The sequence below is a fragment of the Vigna unguiculata genome, chromosome 6, assembly GCF_004118075.2.
Source record: "Vigna unguiculata cultivar IT97K-499-35 chromosome 6, ASM411807v1, whole genome shotgun sequence".
In the NCBI taxonomy this organism is placed as follows: domain Eukaryota; kingdom Viridiplantae; phylum Streptophyta; class Magnoliopsida; order Fabales; family Fabaceae; genus Vigna; species Vigna unguiculata.
In genome coordinates, this window is record NC_040284.1 from 6534530 (window position 1) to 6562257 (window position 27728).

The 27728-nt window shown below is 33.0% G+C and overlaps 3 protein-coding genes across 3 annotated transcripts; 2 read left to right on the top strand and 1 right to left on the bottom strand.

The window, feature by feature from the left end:
* The first annotated feature begins 3455 nt into the window (after positions 1 to 3455).
* LOC114189061 (NDR1/HIN1-like protein 13) lies at positions 3456 to 4434 on the top strand. The gene has a single exon (XM_028077765.1). It carries the CDS (start codon positions 3497 to 3499, stop codon positions 4241 to 4243), a length of 747 nt encoding a protein of 248 aa, XP_027933566.1. The 5' UTR covers positions 3456 to 3496; the 3' UTR covers positions 4244 to 4434.
* Positions 4435 to 8290: 3856 nt separating this feature from the next.
* Positions 8291 to 9154, top strand: LOC114188336 (uncharacterized mitochondrial protein AtMg00860-like). The gene is made up of 2 exons (XM_028076930.1): positions 8291 to 8404; positions 8597 to 9154. Exons 1-2 carry the CDS (start codon positions 8291 to 8293, stop codon positions 9152 to 9154), a joined length of 672 nt encoding a protein of 223 aa, XP_027932731.1.
* A 5729-nt stretch (positions 9155 to 14883) lies between these two features.
* Positions 14884 to 23849, bottom strand: LOC114188678 (nitrate regulatory gene2 protein-like). The gene is made up of 6 exons (XM_028077268.1): positions 23694 to 23849; positions 21493 to 22636; positions 20898 to 20969; positions 20322 to 20536; positions 16187 to 16410; positions 14884 to 16066 (listed from the first exon to the last, which is right to left on the bottom strand). Exons 2-6 carry the CDS (start codon positions 22577 to 22579, stop codon positions 15361 to 15363), a joined length of 2304 nt encoding a protein of 767 aa, XP_027933069.1. The 5' UTR covers positions 22580 to 22636; positions 23694 to 23849; the 3' UTR covers positions 14884 to 15360.
* Between the last annotated feature and the right edge of the window lie 3879 nt (positions 23850 to 27728).

Sequence of the window (27728 nt, forward strand, 5' to 3'; positions counted from 1 at the left end):
CATTTCAGTAATTAACAAATTTTCACTAATAAACAAAAAATCTCTAAAAGCAATTAATAATGCCATGAATGATGCATAAACAACAAACCCTTCTTTCTTAAATATGGCCTAACTGGACTACAAAATCTTCACTTGTCTCCATAATGTATTTTCTACCAAAGCACATTGCTTTTACATTGTGCACCATCAAATTAATCTCCATATAAAGGCTTTTTGCCAAGCAACATAGGACTGCATCTTCAGTTCAATCCTTCTTAATTTGTAGTGTGCACCTCATTACAAAAGATAACACTCTCACTAAACCTTTTTTCCCACCATGGAACTATGCTAAAGTTTCATGTGTTTTCACTTGCACAACCAATGTTCTAATTCGATTCCCACCTCCATGTTTTTTAATGTTCACCTTCGAAACGTGAAGCTCATATTCAATTTCTTCACAGGATTTTTCACGCCCAAACTAGAAAATGCGACGATGCTTTGGATGTTTTGGAGGTGAAAGAGAATCTCATTGTTCACGTAAAGTTTCCTCATGGTTTACCTACACAACAACATTACTTAAGGCCACTAGAAACTTTTTTACCAATGGTTTGTCGATGGAGAAGTGATTGAGAATTGAAAAATATAATTTATTAAGTATTCAATAGACTATAAAATTTTATTAGGAATTCAATTGAAAGGTTCCAAATTTACTAAGAACTGAAAATATAATTGAACATTTATGTGAACTATATTAATTTTAAGCTCTAATGATTTTTATAATTTTCAGTCAAAATTGATTTTTATGTATTGATCAATGGATTATTATTTTAAATTATAATTTATAGTTTATATTTTAAATCTTAATAAAATAATAAAGTTGTAATGTATATAAGAAAAAATATATTAATATATTATATTGATAATTAATTAAAATGTAATTAATCAATTAAACAATTATAGTTTTACATGGAAAACTTACATTGATAACATTTAATACTACATGAATAATTTATATCATTTACAAATTTATAAATGAGATTCTCCTTTTTATGTAAATATTTAGTTTTACTTTTTAATTAAAATCATTATCTTACTAATTTTATTCTTTAAATAATTAATTTTTAAAATTCAATTACTTTTTTATTTGACTACTTTTAAATTTAATATGTTTTAAATAAAATAATTATTTATAATAAAAAAGTTACTTTTAAAATAAATAAAAACATTTATTGTAAAAGTTACCTATATTTATTTTAATAATTATAATAAGAATAATTTTATTATTTATGTTCTCATAAAATTAAAACGCATATGCATGATGGTATTTCTGCTAGGGATGGCAACGGGGCGAGACGGGGACGGTTTTCACTATCTCATACCCATTCCCATACAAAAAATTCATCCCCATCCCCATACCCAAATTCAATGGGTATCAAAGTTTTATCCCATCCCCATCCCCACCGGGTAACGGGTATAATTTTGTACCCATACTCGTACTCGTTTCCTTATTACTTCAATATAATTTTAATTATTTTTTTTAAATAATGAAAAATTACGGTAAAGGAAACATAATATTATCAAATATTCAATATTAGGAGTATGGTTGTTTCTTTGATATCAAATACTTTGAAATAAATTGTAATTGTTTACATTTTAGATTAGAATACCAAATAAAATTTCATGAGAACTAAAATATTTATTAAATTTGCAAACTACAAACATTTAAAAAAAACCTAATTGATAAAATTTAAAAATATTTAAAAAAAAATTAAAGGAAAACAAATATTCAAATTAAAATATATTTTAAATGTTTGTTTACTTCAATTTTTTAAATTCTAATGAATCTCTTTTTTTTATACACTAATAAAAATGATAATACATCACTTAATCAAAATGACGCAAATAAGAAATAATAAACATAATAAAAAAATTTAACATGGATATTGTATCTACAATATATGTTGGATGGTGTTAAAAAAAATATTCATGGCAATTACATTAAATTTTGATATTGTAGTAAATAAAAGTTATTTATACAATTATAGTGAAAAATTACAGTATGATTGATATAATGAGTTAGAAAATAAAAAATAATTAGATAAAATATACTAAAACAGTATTCTACATGATGAAAATAAACAACAAATAAAAATATTAAAAAATTAACAAATGTATGTCTTGGAAAAAAATTGAGAAACTATTAAAAGAAATCGTACAAAGGGAAACGAATGTATAATTAAGGGTATGATAAGATGAAAAATACCTTAGACATCTAAGAACACTTTTTAAATATCAACATATATACTCAATGGTTGAGAAATAATTGTTTTAGCGAAACAAAAAAGTCTTTCAAATAAAACAAAAATTAATAAAGTTAAGTAAAGAAATTTTTTTTATATTACCTAGTAAATGAAAGGTTTAATAATTAAACACGTAAATTGAGAGTATTAAACATACTCATGTGAAAGGAAAATATATACAATAAATAATAATATTTAAAAATATAGAATTATTCAAATATGAGACATAAAATTTTTTTAATTGACATACATCATTTTAACATAATTACATAAATATTATGATAAGATGAAAAATATATTGGAGATACTAATGAGTTTCATGACAAACCTAATAATTAGAAGAAATAATATATATATATATATATATATATATATATATATATATATATATATATATATATATATATATATATATATATAAGATTGCGTAATTAATTGTGACTATTTTAATAATTTAAATGATGACAGAGATATAGCGGGGACGGGTATTATGGCGGGGATATGTACATCCCCGTAACCATCCCCTTATCCAATTGAAAAAAGTCGGGAATTCTCCATACCCATACCCATACCCAGTCAATGCGGAGATTTTCCGTCAAAACGGGGACGGGTTCGGGCAATACCCATGGGGACGGATTTTTTGCCATCTCTAATTTCTACTAGCGTTTTATAATATTGATACTTTTTTAAATATAATTTAAATGTACATCATGTCCTCGTAAATTAGGTTGATGGATTGATACATTGTTGTAAAAATTATTAATGACATAAAATCTATATTTAATTATCCCCCTAGAAAAATTTGTGTGATAATCAAGATATTATAAATAAGATAAATTTCTAATTAATGAAAACGCGTGAAGGGCAAAAAGAATGTTCTGCTTAATTATAAATAAATAAATAAATAAAATTATGGTAGGTAAATTATTAATAAATGAGAATAAAAAAACAAAAGGAAATTAAGTAAAAATTGAGGAACTCTTTTTATTATTTATTTCGAACTTGAGAAGGAATGGATTCAAAAATGGAATAGAAAAAAGATTACCAAACTAAAAGGGAATTCTAAGGACAGAAAACGCGTACCTGATGTTCCACGTAAACGACACCGTGTTGCGCAGTTCTATTTCTACTTTTTACGCGCACGTTTTCACTTCACTTTCATAGATAACATGTAAGAAAAACACACTCAGTTAACTCATTACTGAGTGACTCACCCAATGGCAGGCAAAGTTCAGCCTCGAAATCCGCCGCTCTCGCAAAAAAAGCCGTCTCCCGCTGCCGCCAAATCCTCGCCGCCGCCGGCAGTCTACATCAATGTCCCCGAGCACTTTCACCCGTCGGAAACTACCAGTCGCTACCCTCACTACAATCGCCGGGAACCTAGACGGTGCGGGTGCTGCTGCTGTCTCTGCTGGTTTATCTTCATCATCATCGTCCTCGTCATTCTGCTCGGAGCCGCTGCCGGCGTTTTCTACCTTATTTACCGGCCGGAGGCACCGGCTTACACCATCAAACGGGTCGCGGTCAAGGGAGTAAACCTCACCTCAACGGCGTTCTCGCCGGAGTTTGACGTCGTCATTAGAGCTTATAACGGTAACGACAAGATCGGAATCTCCTACAAGGAGGGGAGCTCCGTTGCGATGTTCTACAATGACGTTAGGTTATGTGACGGTGTGTTGCCCGCGTTTTACCAGCCGTCTAATAACGTGACCGTCTTGAAGGCGGTGCTGACGGGAAACGACGTGCAACTAACGGTATCGGACCAGACGGCGTTGATGAACGCTGTGACCGAATGGAGCGTGCCGTTGAAGTTGGAGCTGAGTGTGCCGGTGGAAATTAAAGTGGGGTCCGTTACGACTTGGAAGATCAACGTTAGAGTTGAGTGTGACGTGACGGTGGATCAGTTAACGGTGCATGCTGGGATTCTGAGAAGGAATTGTAGTGACCGGGTGTACCTTTGGTGATGGCGAAAACTTACAAGAGGGGTTTGGATATTGAATCGATTCTCTATACCCATTCAAATAAAGGGTGATGATCGCTTTACAACGTTCAAATTTTTACATCAACATTTACAATTAATTTTATTAGTGTTTTTTATTGGATAATATAATTTATATTTTATTTTAAGCTTAATGTAGGTTCATATACATTTATAAGAATGATCAATGTTTTTTTTTTCAATTTTTCTTTTACTTAATTTGGTTTCTATATATTTTTTTATGTTAAACGATGATTTAGTAGGTTAAAATGACAATGATGTTTGAGTTGGAGAGATAGGACAAATTAAGGAGATCAAGATAAACCTTTATTTCATTTAAAAAGATTTTTAAAGAGATAAGATTTGGTGAATAATTATTCAATTGAGAAGATTAAAAAATATTAAACATTATAAGGGATGTATAAATTAAATTAGATCGATGAATATAGTAATCTATCTCCAAGATGCTTTCTTTGATTTTTTTTTTTTTTTCTTTTCTTTGAATCTCAGAAAATAATTGGACTTTAGGCTGAAGGTTTCACTATAAATAGGGTAGGCCGGTTGAGTAGTGTTGAGACATTCAAATCAAAGAAATGCACTAGTTTAATAGAAACATGAATGATTTTTAGGATAAACAATGAGGAATGTGAGAGTGAAGGTTGGAGAAGTTTAATTGAAAATTGAGTATTCAGGTATGGGAGCTAACTAGTCTTGTCATTTGTTTGGAAATGATTTGGGTTCATGTCATTATTATGCGGTGAAATATATGTTAGAAACTAGGATTTGTCCATGATTTAGGTGTTCAAAGATTTAAGGTTTAGGAGTTTAACTATGTGTGAATGGATATTAAAATATGACGAAATGCGAGTTATGTGATCTAATATGTGCAAAAGTTATGTTGTGCAAATACTATGTTGAAATTGTTGTTATGCGGTGAATATGCATGTTGGCATGAAAAATTGAAGTCTAGATTTTTATTTATTGAATATGTAGTTAAGTTGAGCATTCGGTAAAGGAAGGTTTTTCTGTTATTCATAATTATGTTAATATGTGAATGGGTACATTATTGTTAAATATTGTATGATGAGAGATTCTTTGTTTTCATAAGAATATATATATTTTGGTGATTGTGAATTATGTGTTGTGTTTCAATAAGAGGTAATCTATGTGTGAGAACTCCTATGTTACTATAACAAAAATCGCTTTAGACAACAATACAAAATTATGAGTTAAATCAAAAAGACTGTGGGCCAAAGAGCAATTTTCCTTAGTTGTTTTTAGTATTTTCAGAGAAAGAAGTTTTTTTTTCATTTGTAAATATTTCATTAAAATGACAAATTTACATTTTGTTAACAATGAGACATGTATTTTTTTTCTTATTACTTGGTAAATGAATTTGTTTTCTATTTATTTTAAAAAATGGTATCCGAGTTGTATCTGTTGTGCTTTCTATATAAGCCTAGGACCATATGAGTTTAATTCTCATCCCCATAGGGGTGTTTCATCTTCGAGGGTGGGGTTGGGAAGCATGATGGTTTGTTCTCCATTCTCATTGTCTTTCTGAAAGCGAACAAGAGCATATGATGAAGGTGAGAAAGGTCGTTCACTTGTTGAGGCCTCCAAAACTAAAATAGAAGTACAAGTGTAACATCCCATTTAATATAAATAACTTTTAAATAAAGCATCACATAATTTAATATAAATGAGCAAACATATAGGAGTATACTAGATCAACTATTACAGTCATTCGAATATACAAAGTTACACATGAGATTTAAAGGCATAATAAAAACATAAGAAAAAAAGTATTTCAAAAGGAGCTATGATATAGTACTATCTTCAACACCTAAGCTAAACAATGGTTTCTCCCTCAACCTGATCTGGATCAACAGGCATCTCATCATCTGCTCCTAACAATGTATGGTTATCATTGCAAAAGAAGAAGGCAATTAAGAAAACAGAGACACAAGGAAAGTGTAAGCTAGCAAAATTAAAAGAGTTAAACAACAATTGAATCATTTTAAAACTAGCAGCATGAATCACCTAAGCATAATAAACATTTTAACTCAATTATTCGAATACATGTATTGAAATCGGATTAAACTGGAAACTTGCACTTGTGGTAGCTTCTACTGCTCTACAAAGCCATTTCCAATGGATTTCACTCTACCACACACAAGATTGATCCTTAATCATCTAAGGTCATTATCTTGTCTTAGACTAAGACCTCCTACTATTCTCACCACATGAACCATTGTACTTTATATGAGTCTAAATGATCATTAGAATGTTAAGATGTAACCTTACTTGAATCCATAAATCAATACATACACTATACTACATCTCAAAATCAATCACATATTATACAAAAATTATATCAATTGCAGTCTTATTATACTAGAATCAATAATGCACAAGTATAACAACAATTGAAAGGATAAAAAACCAAAACAGAGGAAATGGTGCCCAAATGGTGCTTAGCGCGAGAGCTCTCACAAAACGCATTGCTCAACAGTGGAGTGCCCTCAACAATAGAGGAGGTCGTAATGTACGAGGTAGACGTTCATCTACGTCTAGATAGCAACATGTTTATTTAATGTTGTTTTGAACTTCGCTTATTTACATGTATTAGCAATGTTTTTATTATCTCTTATGTTGTTTTGAACTTCTTATTAATGTTTTGTAACAGAAGAACTTCATATTTATTATTTGCATTTATATAATGTGGTTACATAATATAAATATTTGTCTTGCTGCAGGTTTACATAATTGGTATTCCGCCCATGAACTATACAAATGTTTGTATTCTACTAACATAAAAGAATTACCATGCTTGAGTCTTGGGGTAACAATGGATAGGCGATATGATATCCATCATCGGTATAAGACAACCTTCTTGTAGGTGAACCTGTAAAGATAAAATTAGTAAATGAAAATGATTTTACATTAGTAGAAAATACTAATCACTTTACCTATACAAAATGAAAACTTTGAACATGTCCTATACTGATTAATCGATGTTGTCTTATATCAGAAGGTGTTGTAGTACATAGTGGGAAGATCATAATATTTTGTACTGATGGCAAACCGTATAAGGTGACATTATATCAATTAGCAATAGCGTAGCCCATGTCTGGTATAGTCATTCACTTCTCCATATTAGTCTATAACTAATCAAACAAATTGTTATGGAAGAAAAAGTAAGACATAATAAGTAAAGTGTAAAGTATAGCAAAAAGTATATTTGATTGTAAATCGACTAGCAAAGACTTCATTGGTTCTTCTACTCGATCATAGCTTCCCACTAATTCTTGCTGGAATGAAATGTTGTGTGTTGTATGATTTTGAAGCGACACACTCTTTTGTGTCAGATGCTTGTGTGAAAAGGTTGGGTCTGCCAGTGTGTGAGCTGTAGTGTGAACTTGTGGTATCTACTCCGGTGTCGGGCTTGGTCAGGACATTGTCCTTGTGTGCTAGATGTCCAGTGGACGTAGAGGGGCATAAATATAAAGGGAATTTGATATGCCTACCTCTACAGGAGTTGGAGGTGATCTTGGGGATGGATTGACTCTCTGCCAATCGCATTCTTATAGATTGCCAAGAGAAAATATTGTTCTTCCCCAACTCAAAGGAGCATGAGTTGTTATCTTCATAATAAGTTATGAAGGAGATACAAGGTGGCGCAATGTGCTACATAATCTTCACGCATCTAGAGGTGGAGAAATAAGAAGGGATGTCAGTTATACCGGTGGTGCATGAATTTGAGGATGTATTCCCGGAGGAAGAGTTAGGGTTGCCTCCTAGTAGAGAGGTGGGGTTCTCTATTGACCTGGTGCCAGGAACCGGTCCAGTGTCGATGGCTCTATATTGTATGGCCCCGGCGGAGTTGGTGGAGCTCAAGAGTCAGATAGAGGAGCTATTGGGGAAATAGTTCATTCGACCCATTACTTCGCCTTGGGGAGCACCAGTGTTGTTGGTGAAGAAAAAAGATGGGAGTTCACGTCTGTGTGTGGACTACAGGTAGTTGAACAAAATGACGATCAAGAACAAGTATCCCCTTCCGAGAATAGACGACCTGATGGATCAGTTGCATGGCGCGTCGGTGTTTTCCAAGATAGATTTACGGTCGGGATACCACCAGATCTTGGTAAAGGCAGATGATGTGTAGAAGACAACCTTCAGGTCCCGGTATGAAAACTACGAGTATGTGGTTATGCCTTTTGGTGTGACCAATGCTCCGGCTGTGTTTATGGACTACATGAACAGGATTTTCAGACCTTTCTTAGATAAGTTTATCATAGTCTTCATAGACGACATACTCATCTACTCCAAGACGTAGGAGGAACATGCAGAACAACTGAGGTTGGTGCTTAGTGTTCTAAGGGAGAAACAGTTGTATGCTAAGTTATCCAAGTGTGAATTTTGGATGAATGAGGTGCAATTTTTGGGGCATGTGATATCTGCACAAGGCATAGTAGTGGATCCAGCAAAAGTGGACGCAGTGGTTAAGTGGGAAAGTCCCAAGTCAACAACAGAAATAAGGAGTTTCGTGGGTCTAGCTATCTACTATAGGAGATTCATAGAAGGATTCTCCAAGATAGTGACACCTCTAACACAGCTTATCCAGAAGGACCAACCTTTCACTTGGATGGATAAGTGTGAGGAAAGCTTTCAAAATCTTAAGAGAAGGTTGATGAGTGCTCCCATATTGGTCATCCTGGATGTTGGTAAACTCTTTGAGGTTTACTGTGATGCCTCACATATAGGTTTGGGTTGTGTGTTGATGCAAGAGAAGAAGGCGATGACGTATGCTTCAAGGCAACTTAAGGTGCATGAGAGAAACTACCCCACTCATGACCTGGAGTTGGCAACTGTAGTGTTTTCCTTGAAGATCTAAAGACACTACCTCTATGGTGCCCAATTTCGTGTATTCAGCGATCACAAGTGCCTCAATTATTTGTTTGATTAGAAGGAGTTGAACATGAGATAGAGGAGGTGGATGGAATTCCTAAAGGACTACGATTTTGAGCTTTTGTATCACCCGGGGAAGGCAAATGTGGTGGCAGATGCCTTGAGTAGGAAGACAGTGCATACTGCACACCTCATGATCAAGGAGGTGGAGCTGCTGGAGAAATTCAGAGACATGAAGCTACAGGTTGAGTTAGGATCAGAGTTCATTAGGTGTAGTACCCTGACTATATCTAGTGACTTCTTGAACTCAGTCAAAGAAATACAATTGTTTGATGCCAATTTGAAAAGAGTAGTGGAACAACTTGGATCAAACAAAGCGAGGGATTTTTGCATTGGGAAATGACGGTATACTAAGATTCCAAGGTAGGGTGTGTATACTTGATGATGCTAAGGTAAAGAGGTTAATCCTTGTGGAAGAGCATAAGAGTCATCTTAGTTTGCATCCTAGCATGACTAAGATGTACCAAGATCTCAAGGAGACCTTATGGTGGTAGGGTATGAAGAGGGATATGGCACAGTTTGTGTCTGCCTGTTAACATGTCAAAAGGCGAAGGTTGAGCATCAGAGACCTGGTGGAATCCTACAGCCTTTGGACATACCGGTGTGGAAATGGGATAACATAGCTGATAAAGGATTAATCCCTACCAAGGATGATGGCCCATGACACATGCTTAGAAGAAAGGGAGTTCCTTGATCCCTTCCTTTGCTTTTGTTTTCTTTAGTTTAAAATTCCATTAAGTTGGCTTGGTTGACTATTTTTAAGTTGACTTGTTGACCTTGACTTTGGGTTGACTTGTTTACTCAAAAGATTAGCTTAACCTTAAACCAACATGCTAATAAATTCCTTAATTTGCTTTTGTAGGAATAAGAAAGGAGGAGGACCACATAGGAGACACTTGGCATCCTAAGGAAGAGAGAGAAGGAATAAGACTTTCTAGAAGCATCTAGAAAGGGGAGGCCCACATGCCTTGGACACCAAGTCTTCTAGAATGTTCTAGAACCTTCCTTTGGGAGCCTTGGCCATGAAGACTTGCCACCTAGATGGCTTGGACGAAAATTCACCCATGTGCACCCTAGGATGACCTACTTTCTAGAACATGCTAGGTTTCTTTTGTAATCCTTTAACTTAGTTGTTTTGCTAAGGGGCCCCTAGACTTGTCTATTTAAGGGGACCTCTAACACTTATACAAGGTTTGAACATTTTGGAGAATTTATACACTTTGTGTTTCAACCTTTTGTGAGAGTATTCCTCCTTAGGGAGTGGAGTTCTTTCAAGCCTTATCTTGCCTTGGCAAGTGGCGGCATACACCACTCATCTTCAAGGTTGCCATGGCTTCTTCTAGCCTAGCCTTGTAGTGGCGTGAATCCTCCATTCCTCCCTTTTCCCTTGCTTTTTCATTTTATGTTTCTTTACTCTTCTTGGTTTATATTATTTCTATTATATGTTTTTCCTTTTGGCTTCTTACTCTCTATCAATCCATCCTCCTCCTCTCTAGAACCTTGGAAAGGAACCTTAACATCTAGATAGCTTGCTATCTTATTGTCTAGTGGGGATTTCCTTGGTTTTCTTAATCAATCATCACCATATTCACTAATCTTCTAAAAGGAACAAGATAATCCTACATCAATAGCTATGGACTTCGTGACCCATTTGCCACGAACCTTCAGAGGCCATGATATGATCTGGGTTATAGTGGACTGATTGACCAAGAGTGCTCACTTCTTGGCAATGAATCTGAGGATGTCCATGGCCAAGTTGGCCCGACTATACATTAAAGAGATTGTGAGGTTACATAGGGTGTCGTCGAGCATAGTTTCAGATAGGGATCTGAGGTTCACTTTACAATTTTGGCAGACTTTACAGAGTTAGGTAGCAAACTAACCATGAGTTCAGCATATTATCCCTAGACCGATGGTCAGAGAGGACGATTCAGTCGCTTGAGGACTTATTGAGGATATGCGTGTTGGATCATCTGGGCACTTGGGATGAAGTCCTACCTCTGATAAAGTTCACCTACAACAATAGTTTTCATGCGAGCATCGACATGGCGTCATATGAAGCTCTTTATGGCAGGAAGTGTAGGACTCTTTTGTGTTGGTATTAGGATGTGGAAGCAGTATTGGTTGTGCTAGAGTTACTAGAGTAGATTACAGAGAAGGTGAGGATGGTGAGAGATAGGATACAAGCATTTCAGAATAGACAGAAGGCCTATGCAGACCGTAGGAGGATACCTTTGGAATTCGCGGTTGGAGATCACGTTTCTTGAGAGTGACCCGAACCACTGGTATGGGAAGGTCTCTCCGCTCGATGAAGCTTTCTTCTAAGTTCGTTGGCTCTTACCAGATCTCGAGGGGGATTGGGTCAATGGCTTATGAGATTGCTTTGCCTCCTTAATTGGCCAATCTCCATCTGGTATTTCACGTGTCACAGTTGAGGAAATACGTGTTTGACCCATCTCATGTGCTGGAAGCCGAGGATGTACAAATCAGGGAGGATCTCATTATAGAAGTACCACCTGTTGCTTTAGAGGATAATCGAGTTGAGGAACGTCAGGGAAAACCAATCAGTCTAGTCAAAGTCATCTGGGACCGGAGAACATGTGACTCTCTACTTGGGAGTTAGAGGAGGATATGAGGAAGTCACATCCACATCTGTTTTCTTGGTAAGTCTTCATTTTCGAGGTCAAAATTTTTTATTGTTGGGGAGAATCTAAGGCCCACTTATATTTTTGCCCTAATATTTAAGGGCTGCCCCAAAATCAGTTAGGCCTAAGGCAAACCCATAGGGTGTCCAAACCCATAAACCTGCCCTAACCATTCATTCTCTTCACTTTTCAGAAAAAATAGCCCATTTCCCTCTTTTAGAACAACGACCACACTATGCTAGGGCATAAGCTTCTCTCCGTATGAGCTAGCTAAACTGATTCGTTCTCTCGAGTAAGTCGAACTTCAACTTCGTTCTTTCTCTTTTACGGTTCAAAGGCTCTAATTCTGCCTTGGATTCTCCCTAGTGCCTCATTCTCTAATTTGTATGCGTTGTTTTCAGTTCCTTAGATTGCTCTAGTGTCCTATCGTTCTTCCTTGGGTTACCACTCCATTTGGCTAGCATTTTCCAGGTAAGGGAAGTTAGGGTTTTCATGTTTTTTTAGTATGTTGACTGTTTTACGTTTATTTTATGATTAATATGCCTAGATGTTGCTTGGACTCGAAAGAAAATGAACTGTTAGTGGGAGTTCATGGTGGTGCCTCATTGGTCAGGACGTAATTCTACGATGGTCGTGTGGTGGTGCCTCATGGTCAGGATGTAATTTCATGACCCCTGTTAGTGGGAGTTCATGGTGGTGCCTCATACTTAGGACGTTATTCCACGAAGTTTGTGGTGGTGTCCTCATTATATAATTTAGTAAGGATTCAAGGTAAGGATTGCATCCTGACACTCTAAAGAGTTAGTTAGTCTCACGTAAAGCATACTAACTCAAGTGGTGAGAGTAGCAGGAGGTCTGAGATCTTTGAAGGCTAACCTTGTGAGATGTAGGGTGAAACCCATTGGCAATTGGCTCGGCAGAGCAGTAGAGGCCACCACAAGTGCAAGCATCCGGTGAATCCGACTAATTATATGTATCCGGATAAGTCGTGTCTTGAGTCTTAGTGTATTGGTTGCGAGTCATCACATGATTGGTTGACGTATGAATCTTTGACTATCAAATTGTATGTAATGGTATGATAAATCATTTTTCTACTCTAGCTTACCGTTTCTGCTTGTTGTATGTTCTGTGTGTGGTTTTCTCTTTTTACGATGATCATCAATTTATTGGTATGAGCAGATGCGAGAACTCCTCGTGGTCAATAGGGTGATGGAGATTCTGTTGCATAGCTTATTGAGTTGGATCCCGCTTCTTAAGTTTTCTTTTAGGGTTGTGGTCCATGTATTGTCTTGTCTTTGGGCTCTATTTAGATTACTGTCGATCTCATATTCTATTTTGTAACTAGCATCGTGGTGTGTCTTAATACTTTCCTAGTTTCTTTTGGATAACTGTAAGGAGTTGTGTCTATACTCCCTAACCTTGCTTCTTATATTATTATGTGTGACATTTCATTTAATTAAGGTTATTACTTAAATGGAGGGTGTTACAAAAATTAAGACTTGATTAAAGAAAAAATATAGTAGGACTGAATTAACACAGCTGAATGAAAGTAGGGACCAAATATTTATTTTAATACGATTTATTTTGTTATTTTTATATAAACTCTATTAATAATTAACATAATTTAGCATGTTTGATTTTTAAGAATCATAAAGAAAAAATTAACATTAACATGTAATTAATAGAAAAAGAATCACTAAGTTGACCTTTTGAAGGATGTATCTTTCAAGATGTTTTGACTTTTTTTTAATTGTATTTATAGCTAATAAATAAGGTATAATAAGTAGTATGCTTTTATCACAAGGAATTGGAGTGAATAGACTTACACAACAAATATAGAAAAAATTGCAAGGTAAGTTATTTTTCTCGCTTTTTTAGTCTCATATAGAGGTCCATTAATAGGGTTAGATAAGTGGTATGTTAGCACGTAAGGAAATTATAAAGATATATCCATAGAAAGTTACAAAGTTGCATTCCTAAATAGAAGATTTTTCGATAGACTTAGTGTTTGGAAATGAAGCTAGAATCAATCACACTCGGATAGGTTTAAATGAGAAGTGAAGCTTAAATTTATGAAAAGAAAAAACAAAAGATAAAATATTCCAATAAAATATTAGTTAATTTTTCTTTTAGTAAACACTTATAAGTCAATCATATATTTAATTACCTTAAATAATAACATAGACTTTAAATAAAATTAACAAAGTTAAAACTTTTACAATCTTTTATTACACTAAAAGGAAAATATGTCAATATTTAGTATACTAAACTAATTTATCATTTATTTTTAAATAATGACGTAATTAGTCCCGCTAAAACGTCTAAATCATTGTTTTCTCTCAAAATGTTATTTAAAATATTTAGAGGATAAAAACAATAATTTTCAAAATTAATAAAATATTTAGGATTATGACATAACACTCTGCATATGTTAGGGGAACAAAAATACGTTTTACTGATAATAATTATTTTAGGGGAACAAAAATACGTTTTAATGATAATAATTATTTTATGAAACATGTGAATGAAGTTGAGGTATACATGGTATTATTATATCTATAAATCATTTAAAAATAAAAAAATCGCTGAATATCCTTCATTCCAAGATCTTTTTAATATGTAAAGTGTGTGCTTTGAACCAAAAATAATTCAAATTATTTGGTAATTCGCCATTTTCCTTCAGACAGCCACATTGACTATTGCCTAGTTCTTAAAACTTTTCCTTAAACAGCATTGCATTTGTTGCAGAACCAGAACCTCAGACAACCTTTGAGTATGATCATTTTCATAATTACTTAACCACGAGACACAAACGACTTCAAAAATAAACTTTTGATAAAAGATATATAAAATTAAATTAAATTTTTGTATTGGTTATATGTAATATAATTTGTACAAATTTTCTCATATAATTTCTTTTATGTTTACAACCAACATAAATTAACTTTAGCTTATAAAAGTGCAGGAAGCTTATTTAAGAGATACCCTCCATCAGTATTCCATTACAAAATTCAAATAAACATTAACCAATGCTCATATATGCACACCATAAATTAAAATAATTACATCAGAATTGAAAATAAAGTAAAAGTCCTATATCTGTTAACAAAAATGATATTTGGCAAGTTCCTTCTCTTTGCATAAAAAACACTTTAACAGAACCAACCAACTACAGTCAACAGCTTTGCCTAACCTGTAATGTAACCACACCCTTGTACAGTATTATTCAAAAGATGAAACTATCATTTAAAGTATGGTCATCCTATAAATACTTTATTCCTTCCTTTTTCTTTCTTTCATGTACAAATGCCACATCCAATGGACTTTGTATGAAATTCAACATTTATTAGTTTAACCAAAGCTACAATGCTTCAACTCCACCATGTTCTATATGCAATAGACTTTGTATGAAACTCAACTTTCATTAGATCAACTAATGCTACAATGCTGCACCTCCACCATGTTTTATGCAACCCTTTGCTTATTGTTAGGGCTTTTTGTTTTCAGAATCTTGAGCCTGAGAATTAGACCTATGATAATAGTAATTCTTAGCATTCTGAATGGCTTGTCTTAGTTCTGTGTACATCTTGACAGAAGACCCGGCAAAATTACTTAACTGAGCAACAAACCCAAGAAAGCTTGCCCGAAATCGATCGAAACCTGAATCCCAATCCTCTGGTGGGTCATCTCTCAGTAGATTATCTGATGATTCACTGCGGATATGAGCATTCCAATATTTCATGTGGGGGTTCTTTAAACCTTTGCCCTGGTTCTTCTCTTGATGCGGCAAGAACCGGGCGGTTTCACCGGCTAAACTTTTGATGGCATCTAGAACATCTTGGATGGGTAATTCACCAAGCTTTTCCAACCAGATTTCACAGGTGACATATATTGGTGGAGGACCATAACTTAGGAGTGGTCGTTGGGGTCTCCTTTTCTTCCCTGTTTTTTGCTTAAGAGAGACACATTTATAGAGCCATCCATTTATGGCCTCTAGATAGGACTTCTGAGCTCCAATCCATTTGTTAAAACTTGAGGATAGATAGTGAAGCTCACCTTCAAGATAGGAAGTAATTTGTCTGCGTAATTCAGAATTCGTGATCATTCTGGCATGCCTGTTGTTATAGGCTGCAGACATTATCTGAAACTGATGCTTGTGGCACTCAAACATCACTTCCCACATCCGAATTAACCTGCCACCAAAGCAAAATACAAACAAAAAGCAAGAAATTCATATCCTAATGTAACGCTAACACACACGACAGCATAAAAAGGGGCCTTGGTAAAAACAAGACCAATCTATAGAATCATACCCTTCAATCAACTCCTCAAGTTGAGGCTGGAGCTCTTTATCCCGCAATTCCTCAATCCTCTTTGATATAGAATCTATCCTGAGAATGGCAACTCTAATTCTTGAGTGCAGATCCTTGACTACAGCACGTGTTTTATCAATTTTATAAGTCTTTTCTCCTTTTGATTCCAGATGCTGTAAGACTTTACACTTCATGTCATATTCCCTTCTGATCATACCACTTGCCTGCAATTAGTAGAAATAGGTTGAGAATCTACTCAATATGATTAAAAACATAAAAGGAATCGGAACTAATAATCACTGACAGAAATATTTTGTAAGGATCCACATAATTGAGATTCAGATACTGTGACCTGACCATACCCTGAACCATGTAAACATATTCACAAATGATAAATTTATGCAGCATTAAAAGTTCAATAATACGAAGGATGAAAAAGTGGTAAATTTAATTTGCTTTATCTTCATAATTAGTCATTTTCTTTACAGATTATAGGAAAGTAGGGTAATTAATTCATAATGATTAGATAAGAATTTATTGTATTTGATTCACACACAACATTCAAATAACATCTTTTTGTTTTGAAGTTAAAATACCTTTTTGGTTCCAATTTTCGTCAAATTTTGTTAAATAAGTCCTAATTTTGTTTTTGTGCTCAAATAGGTCCCAATTTTCGTCAATTTTGTTCAATTTAGTCCTTTTTTAATTAAAAAAAATCAATAAGACCACAAAGTGGCACGTGACAGTCACTCTTCATGGCCGTTAATGATTTAAACGGTGTTAGCAAAAAATGACCAAATTGAACAAAATTGACGACTATTTGAGCATAAAAACAAAATTAGGACTTATTTGACAAAACTTGACGAAAATTGAGACCAAAAAGATATTTTAACCTTGTTTTAATGATCAGGTTCTTCACTCTCTTATATCCAACAAAAGCTCTTTACTCCATTTTTGTGTCTTTGGTTGCACATACTTTGTCCATGACCTTCTAATAACACTCAGAAATGAATAAAAGAAGGGAAAAATTTTATTACAAGCTGGATTTCTAATGAAAACGAAAGAGGATACACTGAGGGAGACAATCCAATAACCTTCCCAGCCCAACCCCAAATTTGGGTTGGGCCGAGTCAATTTTTTTAAAACATGGAGCAGGTTAGCTCTCTAATAAAACATGGTGTCATCAAATCCTAACCCCATCACAACTCTTCTTGAAGCATAACTCACTTGTGGGTGCAAACACATAGGATCGTGTGAGTTTGCGATCTTACTCGTGACCTTAACAACACTGGCAGTCTCGCTTGTTCTAGCTTGTCTGTTCCAAATCACACAAAGACACCGTTGTCCTGATCAGCTTCGCAAGACAATCATTGTGTCACCAGTTCCTACGTCAAATGAAGCAATGACACTCCCTTATACATGTCACATACATCAAACGCATCCTCCTTGCAAATTCAATAGTCGTCAAGCATGGCGACATGTCTACATCCTTTCTTGCTGCGATCACCGATGTTGGTCTCCCTTTGTTGTCCTTTTCTCAATCTGGTCTTACTTCTGTGATTGGAGCCTAGTTGATGTTTCTCACCTTATTCGGGAGACATTTTCTATCTCCTAAAGTATTTTTTTTCTCCTCTAGTGTGCAGTGACTCCTCCTAGTGGTGCTCAATCTAATTCTTCCATTTTTACAATTTATGTCAATGTTAACCTTTCCATTAACATATTAGACAGAACTAATTATGACACTTTGGGCATTTGATATAAAGCTTTGGCTTAAGGGCCAAAATTATGTTGACCATCTTTTTCAAACAACAACCTTCATTAATGAAAATGATCGCTTCTGTTGGGCTCAAGTTGATACTCAACTCTACAATTTCCTAAAGTCGACTATTAATACTTCCCACAGACAAAAATTTCATACCCATGCAACATGTTTTAGAGTCTGGAAGAGGCTCGACTATTGTACACAAATGGCATTGAATGCCTTCATGGTGTTTGTCAAAATCTCTTGAGTGTTTTTGCACCCAGACATCTTGATGGTTCTATGGTTGTAGATTTGACCAAAGTTCATGATCTCCTACATGACTTTAATGAAATGTTGCTCCTTGCTTCCATTCCTTCTCAAGATATAAAATAACACCAAACTTTCTTCATGTTAAGGACTCTATATGGACTTCCAAAATCAATTGTTCATGATCCGATTTATGTTGATGGCTCTATATTGACCTTTGTTTGGTACACCCTCTTGCTTGTGCCATGCAAGTCACCCACTGAATAATCTTCTATCTCAATTGGTGAATTTTTAGCATGGTATCAACTGCACTCGCAAAATTGGCAAGAGTCATCCCAAAATGTGTTCATTGCCATAGACTAGGCCATATGATTGACTGGTGTTATGTATCACATGGTTCTTGTTTCAAATCCCACTTTAGATTGGACGATGGTGACACCTTCCCTCTCATCGCTAGGATGACTTCTATAGATTATTCATTGCTATGGCTATTCTTTATCATTGGCCTCTTTATCATTTGGATGTCAAGAATGTTTTCCTTCATGGTGATTTGTTGAAGTAAATTTATATGGAGCAACCTCCTAGTTTTCTTGCTCAGGGAGAGTATTCCAGATTGGTATGTTGCCTCCAAAATCTTTATATGGTCTCAAACAATCTCCTAGGACATGGTTTGGTAGATTTAATGAAATTGTCAACAATTTGGTATGACTCAATGGAAAGCTAATATTCAGTGTTTTATTGTTCCACAATCATTATACTTTGTAGTATATGGTGATGACATTGTTCTTACAAGTAGTGATCATCATGGCATCACACACCTGTTTTGTCATTTTCAAGCAGAAGACCTTGGTAATTCAAATATTATTTGGAGATTAAGATAGCATAATCCATCAATGGAATTGTCATTTTCGAAAGGAAATATAAATAGGATATTTCAGAGGAAATTTACTCATGACTTCCAAGCCCACTGACTCACCCATGGGAGCCACTTCTTAATCCTAACAAATACATAAGACTAGTTGGAAAGTCGAACTATCTCATAGTTAGTCGTCATGACACTTCCTGTGCAGTTAATGTGGTAAGTCGGTTTCTAAATCGTCCATGTCTAGGATACTGGAATGTAGTTATTCACATTTTGAAGTATATTAAAGACGCCTATAGAAAAGGTTTGTTAAATGGTCATAATAATAACACTAATGTTATGGGTTATTCACATGCAAATTAGGTTGGATCTCCTTCTGAAAGGAGATCCAACTCTAGACATTTTGTCTTTATTGGGGACAACTTGATCTCATAGAAAAGCAAGAAGCAAAGTATAGTAGCAAAATCAAATGCAAAGGTAGAATATAGAGCTACAGTCTCTACCACCTGTGACCTTATTTGGCTCAAATGGTTGCTTATACAATTGATATTTGGGGAGTTCACACAAATGACTATTATCTATGATAACCAAGTTTCCCTACATAGTTTTTTCAAATACAATATTCCATGAGAGGACTAAACAAATTGAGGTAGATTATCACTTTATCAAAGAAAAGATTGCATATGGAAACATCACCATTGAGCTTGTTAACTCTAATGATTAGTTGGCATGTATCTCTACTAAATCATTGTGGGGTCCTAGAATTGATTAAATTTGTAAAAAGTTTGGTTCATATAATTTATATGCACCAACTCAAGGGGGAGTGTTAAATGTAACTAAATATACGGGCCTTGCCCATCTCTTTGTATTTCATTGAATTTGAGACGCTTACATGTTCTTATGTTGTAACACTCAAAGAGAGATTATTTATGTCCCTTCACCATATATCTCAACAGTATCCACTATAGGGTATCAAGTGGACCATAAAATTGAAATGCTACCGATTAGATTAATAATCGTCTGTATCTGGAATGTAAAATTAAAAAGACCTGTATGAAACCAATAAACTGTTTCACTGAGAAACAGTTGATATCCTTTCTAATATGGCATAGACCTTATTACTTAAAATATTTGTTAAGAAAAGAACTTTTGAGCATAATCTAACATCCAACCCAAGACTACTGCAAAATCCTACTATCAAAACAAAACATGGCCAAAATAAAGAAAAGTCTAAATGATGCTGAGAAACACACAGTATACAGTACCTTCACTTCATCATAGAGCTTCCTTTCCCATGCATATAATCTATCCAAGGTTGACGCATGACTTCCAGAGATCATGCACAAACTATCAAAAAGATTATTCGTAAGGTCCTCTATATCATCTTTTGAGTTTGGTCCCAACGGGTTTCTGGATGAAGAGGATAAAGATGACATTGTCCTTTGCCAAGTTAAGTACTTAACCGAGTTTTGAGCAGGTTCTAAGAAGATGTAGTGAAAAAAAAAAGAACATTAGATATAGGATTCCAGAAACAGCTTTCAACAAACAGCAGTCAGTCAATGCAGATTGAGAGACTTCTAAAAGCTTGTAATTCAGCAAATTGGTGAGTCGTTAGACACCAATATAAGCACAAAAAAGGTTAGGATCATGAAACATACTAACGATTTAAGTGGACCAGATCTGCTACTGCTGAAATTCATTATAAACTTCCAATAATCTCATGCACAACTCCAACGATACAAACATTTACGAAGAGGATATTATCATTCCTACTACTCATCACAATATCTGCAATGTCCTAGTAACGTGAGAGATCAACAGAAAAAAGACTACGAAATTACCTTCTGGAAGCTGACTTGGGTCTTCCCCACATGAGAAACATGCCTTTAAAAATGAGGGTGCAGCTGAACGACCTGTTATGATAATAATTCTCATGTTTAAGCTTCAAAGCATTTAATCTTGAAGTGAATAATGTAAAGAAACTTTCAAAACCTCTTATAAATTGAATATTTTTAAACCCAAAGTACAAGACATATTCTTCAAAGTATCATGATCTAGGTTATGGACATTCAAACAGGAGCTGCCTAGCCAAAGGGTAAACAATTCTATGGTTTTAGTCAAGGCATTGTTGTTGCCCGTATGTCACGTGACATATAATAAGGAAAAATGCAGCAGACCATAAAAACAGCATTTATTTATTTGTCTCTTCTACAAATGGATTTGAATGCTCTCATGTGACATTTTCACATGACTAAGAGTGACAAACAGAGACCCGGCTCAAGGCATGTCAATTTGATAGTGCCCAGAATCTTTGTCAATATTTCTATCAACATGGTCTTGTCAACTATCCTCCTAAAATTTCTAAAATTTAATATTATCAATATCATAAAAAACTAACAAGGAAAGACATGGAGACTAGAGAGCTAGAAACATTACTTTCTTTAGCTGGTAATAGTGGACGAAAGTGCAACTTATTTGCCTCAAGCATTCTTGGAACCTCTTTACCAGATTCAGAAGCTTTCACAAAGAGAAATTCAATATCTTTCATGCTAGAAAAGATATCCTTAGGAACAACTTTTTCACTGTGATTTTCATTCTCCATCAATTGATTTGATTCGGCTGGAAGTTCAACTTCTGTAGAAGCTGTCTCTAATTGTGATGCAACAGGGGAGTTCCCCTTCTCCACATTCACATGTTCAAATTCAGAAGTAGAATTCCCTTTCAAAGGCTTAATTGTGGCAGGTGATTCATTGGTTCTAACATGATCATTAACTCTGTTAAAATTTTCAAATCTTTGGACTAGGGTATCTGTGGCAGGCTCGTCATCAAATTCATCTTCGGAGTACGTAGAGTCTTCCCTTCCATGAGAAGAAACCTTCTCATCATCTTCTAATTCAGGAATTCCTTCCTCCTCCATAAGTTGTGTTATATCATCAGCATTCCCCACCATATCTTGGTGCATGACCTTCCTTTGAAAAGAAAATTGATGATCAATAGGATGAAAGAGACCAAAATAATCCCATGGTGGAGTTTCAACTGGAAGAGAAGAATCTCCAGCAGATGCTGATGGTTCAAACTTTTCAGGGGGTTGAGCAGCAGCATCGTGTGGAGTACCTGATGATGTTACTATTCCAACAACAGGAACAGGTAGTTTTTCTTCAACCTTTTTAGAAGAACTGGAGCTAAATTTCATATGATTTGCTTGGAACTTACTAGAGCTAGGAGGAGAGGGAGTTGGAGAAAAGGTTTCAGTTGTATCAATGTGTTGAGACACAGAACGCGAAGAAAGTGAGAATTGGGACAGGGTTTTCTCAAGTGGCTCCAGTGTGGCATTGGTAATTGGTGCTTCAGGTTCTGTGAATTTTCTCAAAGCTATTCCTGTACTTTTCAGTGACTGGACATATGAAACATGAGCAGCTGCTAAAGAGCAGCGCCCGTCAAGTGCTTGCCTAACAAATTTCTTCCTTTCACGGCATAGCTGGAGTGCCTTATCATCATCTATTTTGGAGCTCGAGGCCCCCATTATCTCAAATCTAGTCTTCCTTTTCGCTTTCTGCAAATTTTGGTGTATAAATTCTATCTGCACATTAATTCAGCATCAAATTATTAGAGAAACAACTCATTATATACTAGTAGTAGTGATAATAAACACCATAAACAACACAAGAAGTGACAGTTAAAAAGCATAAATCCAGATTATGAAACATAATAATTGTAACCAACCAGCGTTCAAGTATAAAGTGGCAAAGATCTAACAAGTTATAAATACCAAATCTTTCTTTCGTCATACGTCGCGACAAAAGAAATAATTATGACGAACACAACGACAAAAAATCAAAATTAAAAGCAAAAAGTTAATAAAATCACCAATCCAATAAACAGCCTCAGCAGCTGCCAAAGGAAAACTGAACCATTCACTCTCCAAAGAAACAATTTCCAAGTTTGTTTGCATATGAAAAAGGAACAAAGAAAACAAATTACATCCTCAGACAACATCATTCACTCTCCAAAGAAACAATTTCCAAGCAAGTTTGTTTGCATATGAAAAAGGAGCAAAGAAAACAAATTACATCCTCAGACAACACTAACCTTGCACAATCCACACTAAAACAGGTGATACTATTTTGACATCATAAAAACAAAAAATAAATAAATTAAACACCAAATTTGGGGGCAAAGAGACAAGAGAACAGCATGAATATTTCCACAAAGTTTCCCAATTTAGCAGACTAATTCACATTAACTATGCATAAACAACATTCCACCCTCAATCCAAAATCCCTCAACTTTCCCACTAAAAACATTAAGCCGTTTAAATGATAAAGGGACACCACCAAGAATACAACCGAATACAGCATAACACTATAGCAATAAAGACACGCAAACCGCAAACTTACTGTATAATCCAATTCTACACTACAGTGCTTGGAGATGCAGAAAGTAATAATCTTTAACATAAAAAGAACAACTTTCAACAAAGTAAGAGAAAACCCATCAGCAAAATAGGGAATCTGGAAAAGGGTAATTCTAAAACACCCAGAAAATTTTCAATCAACCCGAATAGCACAGTGAACACAAAAAAAAAAATAAATGAGAGACTGTAAATAGAATTTCATAAGGTTGAGAATTTGGGGTACCTAGAGTGCAGTGAATCAGTGATGCACGGCAAGAACATGGATTTCGGCGAAAATTGTAAACAAAGAAGAACAGAACTTCTATTTTATCTTCCAGAGAGAGAAATAGAAAGAGTGTGGAGGACGAATCTTGATCGGCCCATTAGATGTTTCCATGCAAAAGGCATAAAAAAGGACAATCCATCTGAGTTTAGATGTGGGCCCCACTCATGTTTGAACGCACATTGACCATTCAGTTTCATGAAAATGGAAGAAAAAAAACAATTGGTCCTATGTTATCACGGAAACATATTTAAAATAAGTTTTCACTCAAAATTACTGTAAGAATGCATAAAAATATAATAAAGATGTATTAATTACATTTTTAAAATGAAAATTAATTTATTTATACCACTTATCGGTTAAACATGATAAATATCGATGTATTTTATTTTTAATATAATATAACAGTTAATCTTTAACTAAAAAACTTCAATTTCATAATTGTTTTGAATTTTGTTGACAGCTTAGAATATAAGATAATTAGCATAATTAACCTTTCACTCTTAGTTCTTAATATGCTTAACGGTCTTTTACCTTCTCTTTCTTTCGAGTAAATTTAAAAAAAATATATATTTTTATTTTATTTTCAATTTCAGCATTTTTTAAACTTAATTATAAACTATCTATAAAATAAATATTTTTTTATAATAAATTTATAAAAATTATTTATATTTAATTCTATAATTGTAATAATTATAATTATTATTTTATTATTTTTTTATCTGAACACATATGAATATGAATGTCATGAATTTGTTTTTATTAGTACTTAATAAGTATCTTTAAGATTAATTGTATATTAATTACGATTTTTTAATAAATATAAGAGATAATTAATAAATTTAAACAAAATTATTAAAATTGAAATAAAAATTGATAAAATTATTAAAAAAATTGATAAAACTATTTTTTATTGTATTAAAAATTAGTGAATATTTATCGATTAAAATGATTATTTATATTTTTTTAATGTAAGAGTGATATTTTGACTTCTTACCTTAAAATTTAAGATTTGAAATCTAAATACAATGTAACTTCTTACCTTAAATGCATTTATAAAGAAATTTAGAAAAATATTATTAAAAAATGGAGTCTTATGAAATTCTTACAATAAAATAAAAGTTGTTATAAATTCTTAAAAACTATATAATGGAGGGAAAAAAATATGATATCATATCATAATAGAGAAACAAAGTTAATATATTTAGGATAGCAGTACTATTTCTTAAATTAATGAACTATCTAAACAGGAAAAAAATTAGTAAAGTAATTAGGTTTAAAATAACTTAACTAATTTTGATATAAAATAAATTATATGAATAATAATACTTCAAACATATAAAAATAAAGAATATTATTTTATTTTCTTTTAAATTTGTTTCGTCCCTTGATTTCTTTTTTTCTTATCTTCACAAAACATCTAATTTAATTCTCTTCATTTTCATCTTTATCTTTTGTCCTTTGTCCTTGATATTAAGTCTTCATATACAGTCTAAATTAGAGAAAAAAATAGAAAATATGATTATTTAATAAAATAAAAAACATTTGACTTTGAAAAAAAAAATGTATAAATTTGCGTACGTAGAGTGTTTGTTCTTTTACTTTCTAATTTTGAACATGGAGTAACATGTCTTTTTCTTCCTCCATTTTATTGTAGAATTCTGAATAAAAATTGGAACTAGTTTGATTTCTAAACATTACTCTAACTTAGTCTCACAATTTTAGAATTGTGTAAATTGTGAATCCTATTTATATAGATTAAATTTATTAAATTAAAATACCACAAAGTTATAATAATAAAGAGCAATCAGATGAACAATATACACAAGAGATCAACTGTTACAGTCATCTACGAGGTATAGGAATGGAAACTTAGGCATACCGCAATGCCATAAACAAAACATAATCCAAAAGGTTCAACAATTTTGCAAAAGAGCTATCCCTAGAAAAAGGAAATACCAAGTAGAGATGGCAAATAAACCTGTCCCCGTGGGTATTGCCCGAACCCGTCTCCGTTTTGACGGGGAATCCCCGCATTGACTGGGTATGGGTATGGGTATGGGGAATCCCGACTTTTTCAGTTGGGTATGGGGATGGGTATGGGGATGTACATATACCCGCCATAATACCCGTCCCCGCCATATCTTCATTCTCGTTTAAATTATTAAAATATTCACAATTAATCAAGTAACCCCTATATATATATATATATTTTTTTTTCTATTTTTTATTTCTTTTAATTATTTCATTTGTCATTAAACTCATTCTCATCTCCAATATATTTTTTTTCTTATCATAACCTTTATGTAATTATGTTAAAATGATGTATGTTAATAAAAAAAAATTATGCCTCACATTTGAATATTTATATTATTTTTTAATATTTTTATTTATTATAAATTTTCCTTGCACATGAGAATATTTATACTCTCAATTTAAGGTAATATAAAAAATTCTTTACTTATTATTATTATTATTTTTTGTTTAATTTGAAGAACTCTTTTGTTTCATTAAAATAATTTTCGTTATTTTTAACAATTAAGTATATATGTTGATATTTGAAAAGTTTTCTTAGTTCTCTAAGATATTTTTCGTCTTATCATACCTTAGTTATACATTTGATTTCCTTTGTGTGATTTTTTCGATAGTCTCTCAAATTATTTCTAAAACACACATTTGTTAGTTTTTTAATATTTTTATTTATTATTTTTATTCTCATCATGTAGAATAATATTTCGATATATTCTATCTAATTATTTTTTATTTTATAACTCATTATTAATCATAATGTAATTTTTTCACTTTAAATTCTATTTGAAGTGGTTAAAATTATATATATATATATATATATATATATATATATATATATATATATATATATATATATATATATATATATATATAATATTTAGGAATAGTATATGATAATTCACTACAAGAAAAATATGAAATGGTGACTGATTTAGTCAGTAACCCATATCAATCACTATTTTTCGTCATTGGTGGTAGTGGTTGATTTATTGTCTAAATTAGTGACTGATTCAATGATCGAATCGGTACTTGATTTAGTGACCAATTTAATTACTATTTTATTTGTAATTTAATGACAAATTTTTTGGTCACTAATGATATTTCTATTTATTTTTAACCACTTCAAACATAATTTAATAATTAGTTCTCTAAGGTTTTTTTTCATTTTATCATACCTTAATTATACATTTGATTTCCTTTGTGCGATTTCTTTCGATAGTCTCTCAAATTATTTCTAAAACACAAATTTGTTAGTTTTTTAATATTTTTATTTATTGTTTATTTTCATCATGTAGAATAATATTTCGATATATTCTATCTAATTATTTGTTATTTTATAACTCACTATTAATCATACTGTAATTTTTTTCACTTTAGTTGTATAAATAACTTTTATTTACTACGATATAAAAATTTAATGTAATTTCTATGAATATTTTTTTGTCACTATCCAACATATATTGAAGTTCAAAAGATACAAAATCTATGTCAAAATTTTATTATTATGTTTATTATTTGTTCTTTGTGTCATTTTGATCAAGTGATGTATTATAACTTTTTATTAGTGTATAAAAAAGAGATTTATTATAATTTAAAAAATTGAAGTAAACAAATATTTAAAATATATTTTAATTTGAATATTTGTTTTCCTTTTATTATTTGTTCTTTGTGTCATTTTGATCAAGTGATATATTATAACTTTTATTAGTGTATAAAAAAGAGATTCATTAGAATTTAAAAAATTGAAGTAAACAAACATTTAAAATATATTTTAATTTGAATATTTGTTTTCCTTTTATATTTTTTTGAAATATTTTTTAATTTTATCAACTAAGTTCATCAATGTTGTAGTTTGCAAATTTAATAAATGTTTTGGTTCACATGAAATTTTATTTGGTATTCTAATATAAAATGTAAACAATTATAATTTATTTTAAGGTATTTGGCATCGAAGAAAATCCTCCT

What these genes read in the sequence shown, in the direction of transcription:
- LOC114188678 (XM_028077268.1), bottom strand. Translation starts at nt 22,579, where the DNA reads ATGGGGGCCTCGAGCTCCAAAATAGATGATGATAAGGCACTCCAGCTA. An exon ending in CCCAAGTCAGCTTCCAGAAG is followed by an intron (nt 20,537 to 20,897) that starts GTAATTTCGTAG and finishes ACATCTTCTTAG; the next exon opens with AACCTGCTCAAAACTCGGTT. An exon ending in CTTGAGGAGTTGATTGAAGG is followed by an intron (nt 16,067 to 16,186) that starts GTATGATTCTAT and finishes CTTTGGTGGCAG; the next exon opens with GTTAATTCGGATGTGGGAAG.
- LOC114188336 (XM_028076930.1), top strand. Translation starts at nt 8,291, where the DNA reads ATGACGATCAAGAACAAGTATCCCCTTCCGAGAATAGACGACCTGATG. An exon ending in CGGGATACCACCAGATCTTG is followed by an intron (nt 8,405 to 8,596) that starts GTAAAGGCAGAT and finishes TCCAAGACGTAG; the next exon opens with GAGGAACATGCAGAACAACT.
- LOC114189061 (XM_028077765.1), top strand. Translation starts at nt 3,497, where the DNA reads ATGGCAGGCAAAGTTCAGCCTCGAAATCCGCCGCTCTCGCAAAAAAAG.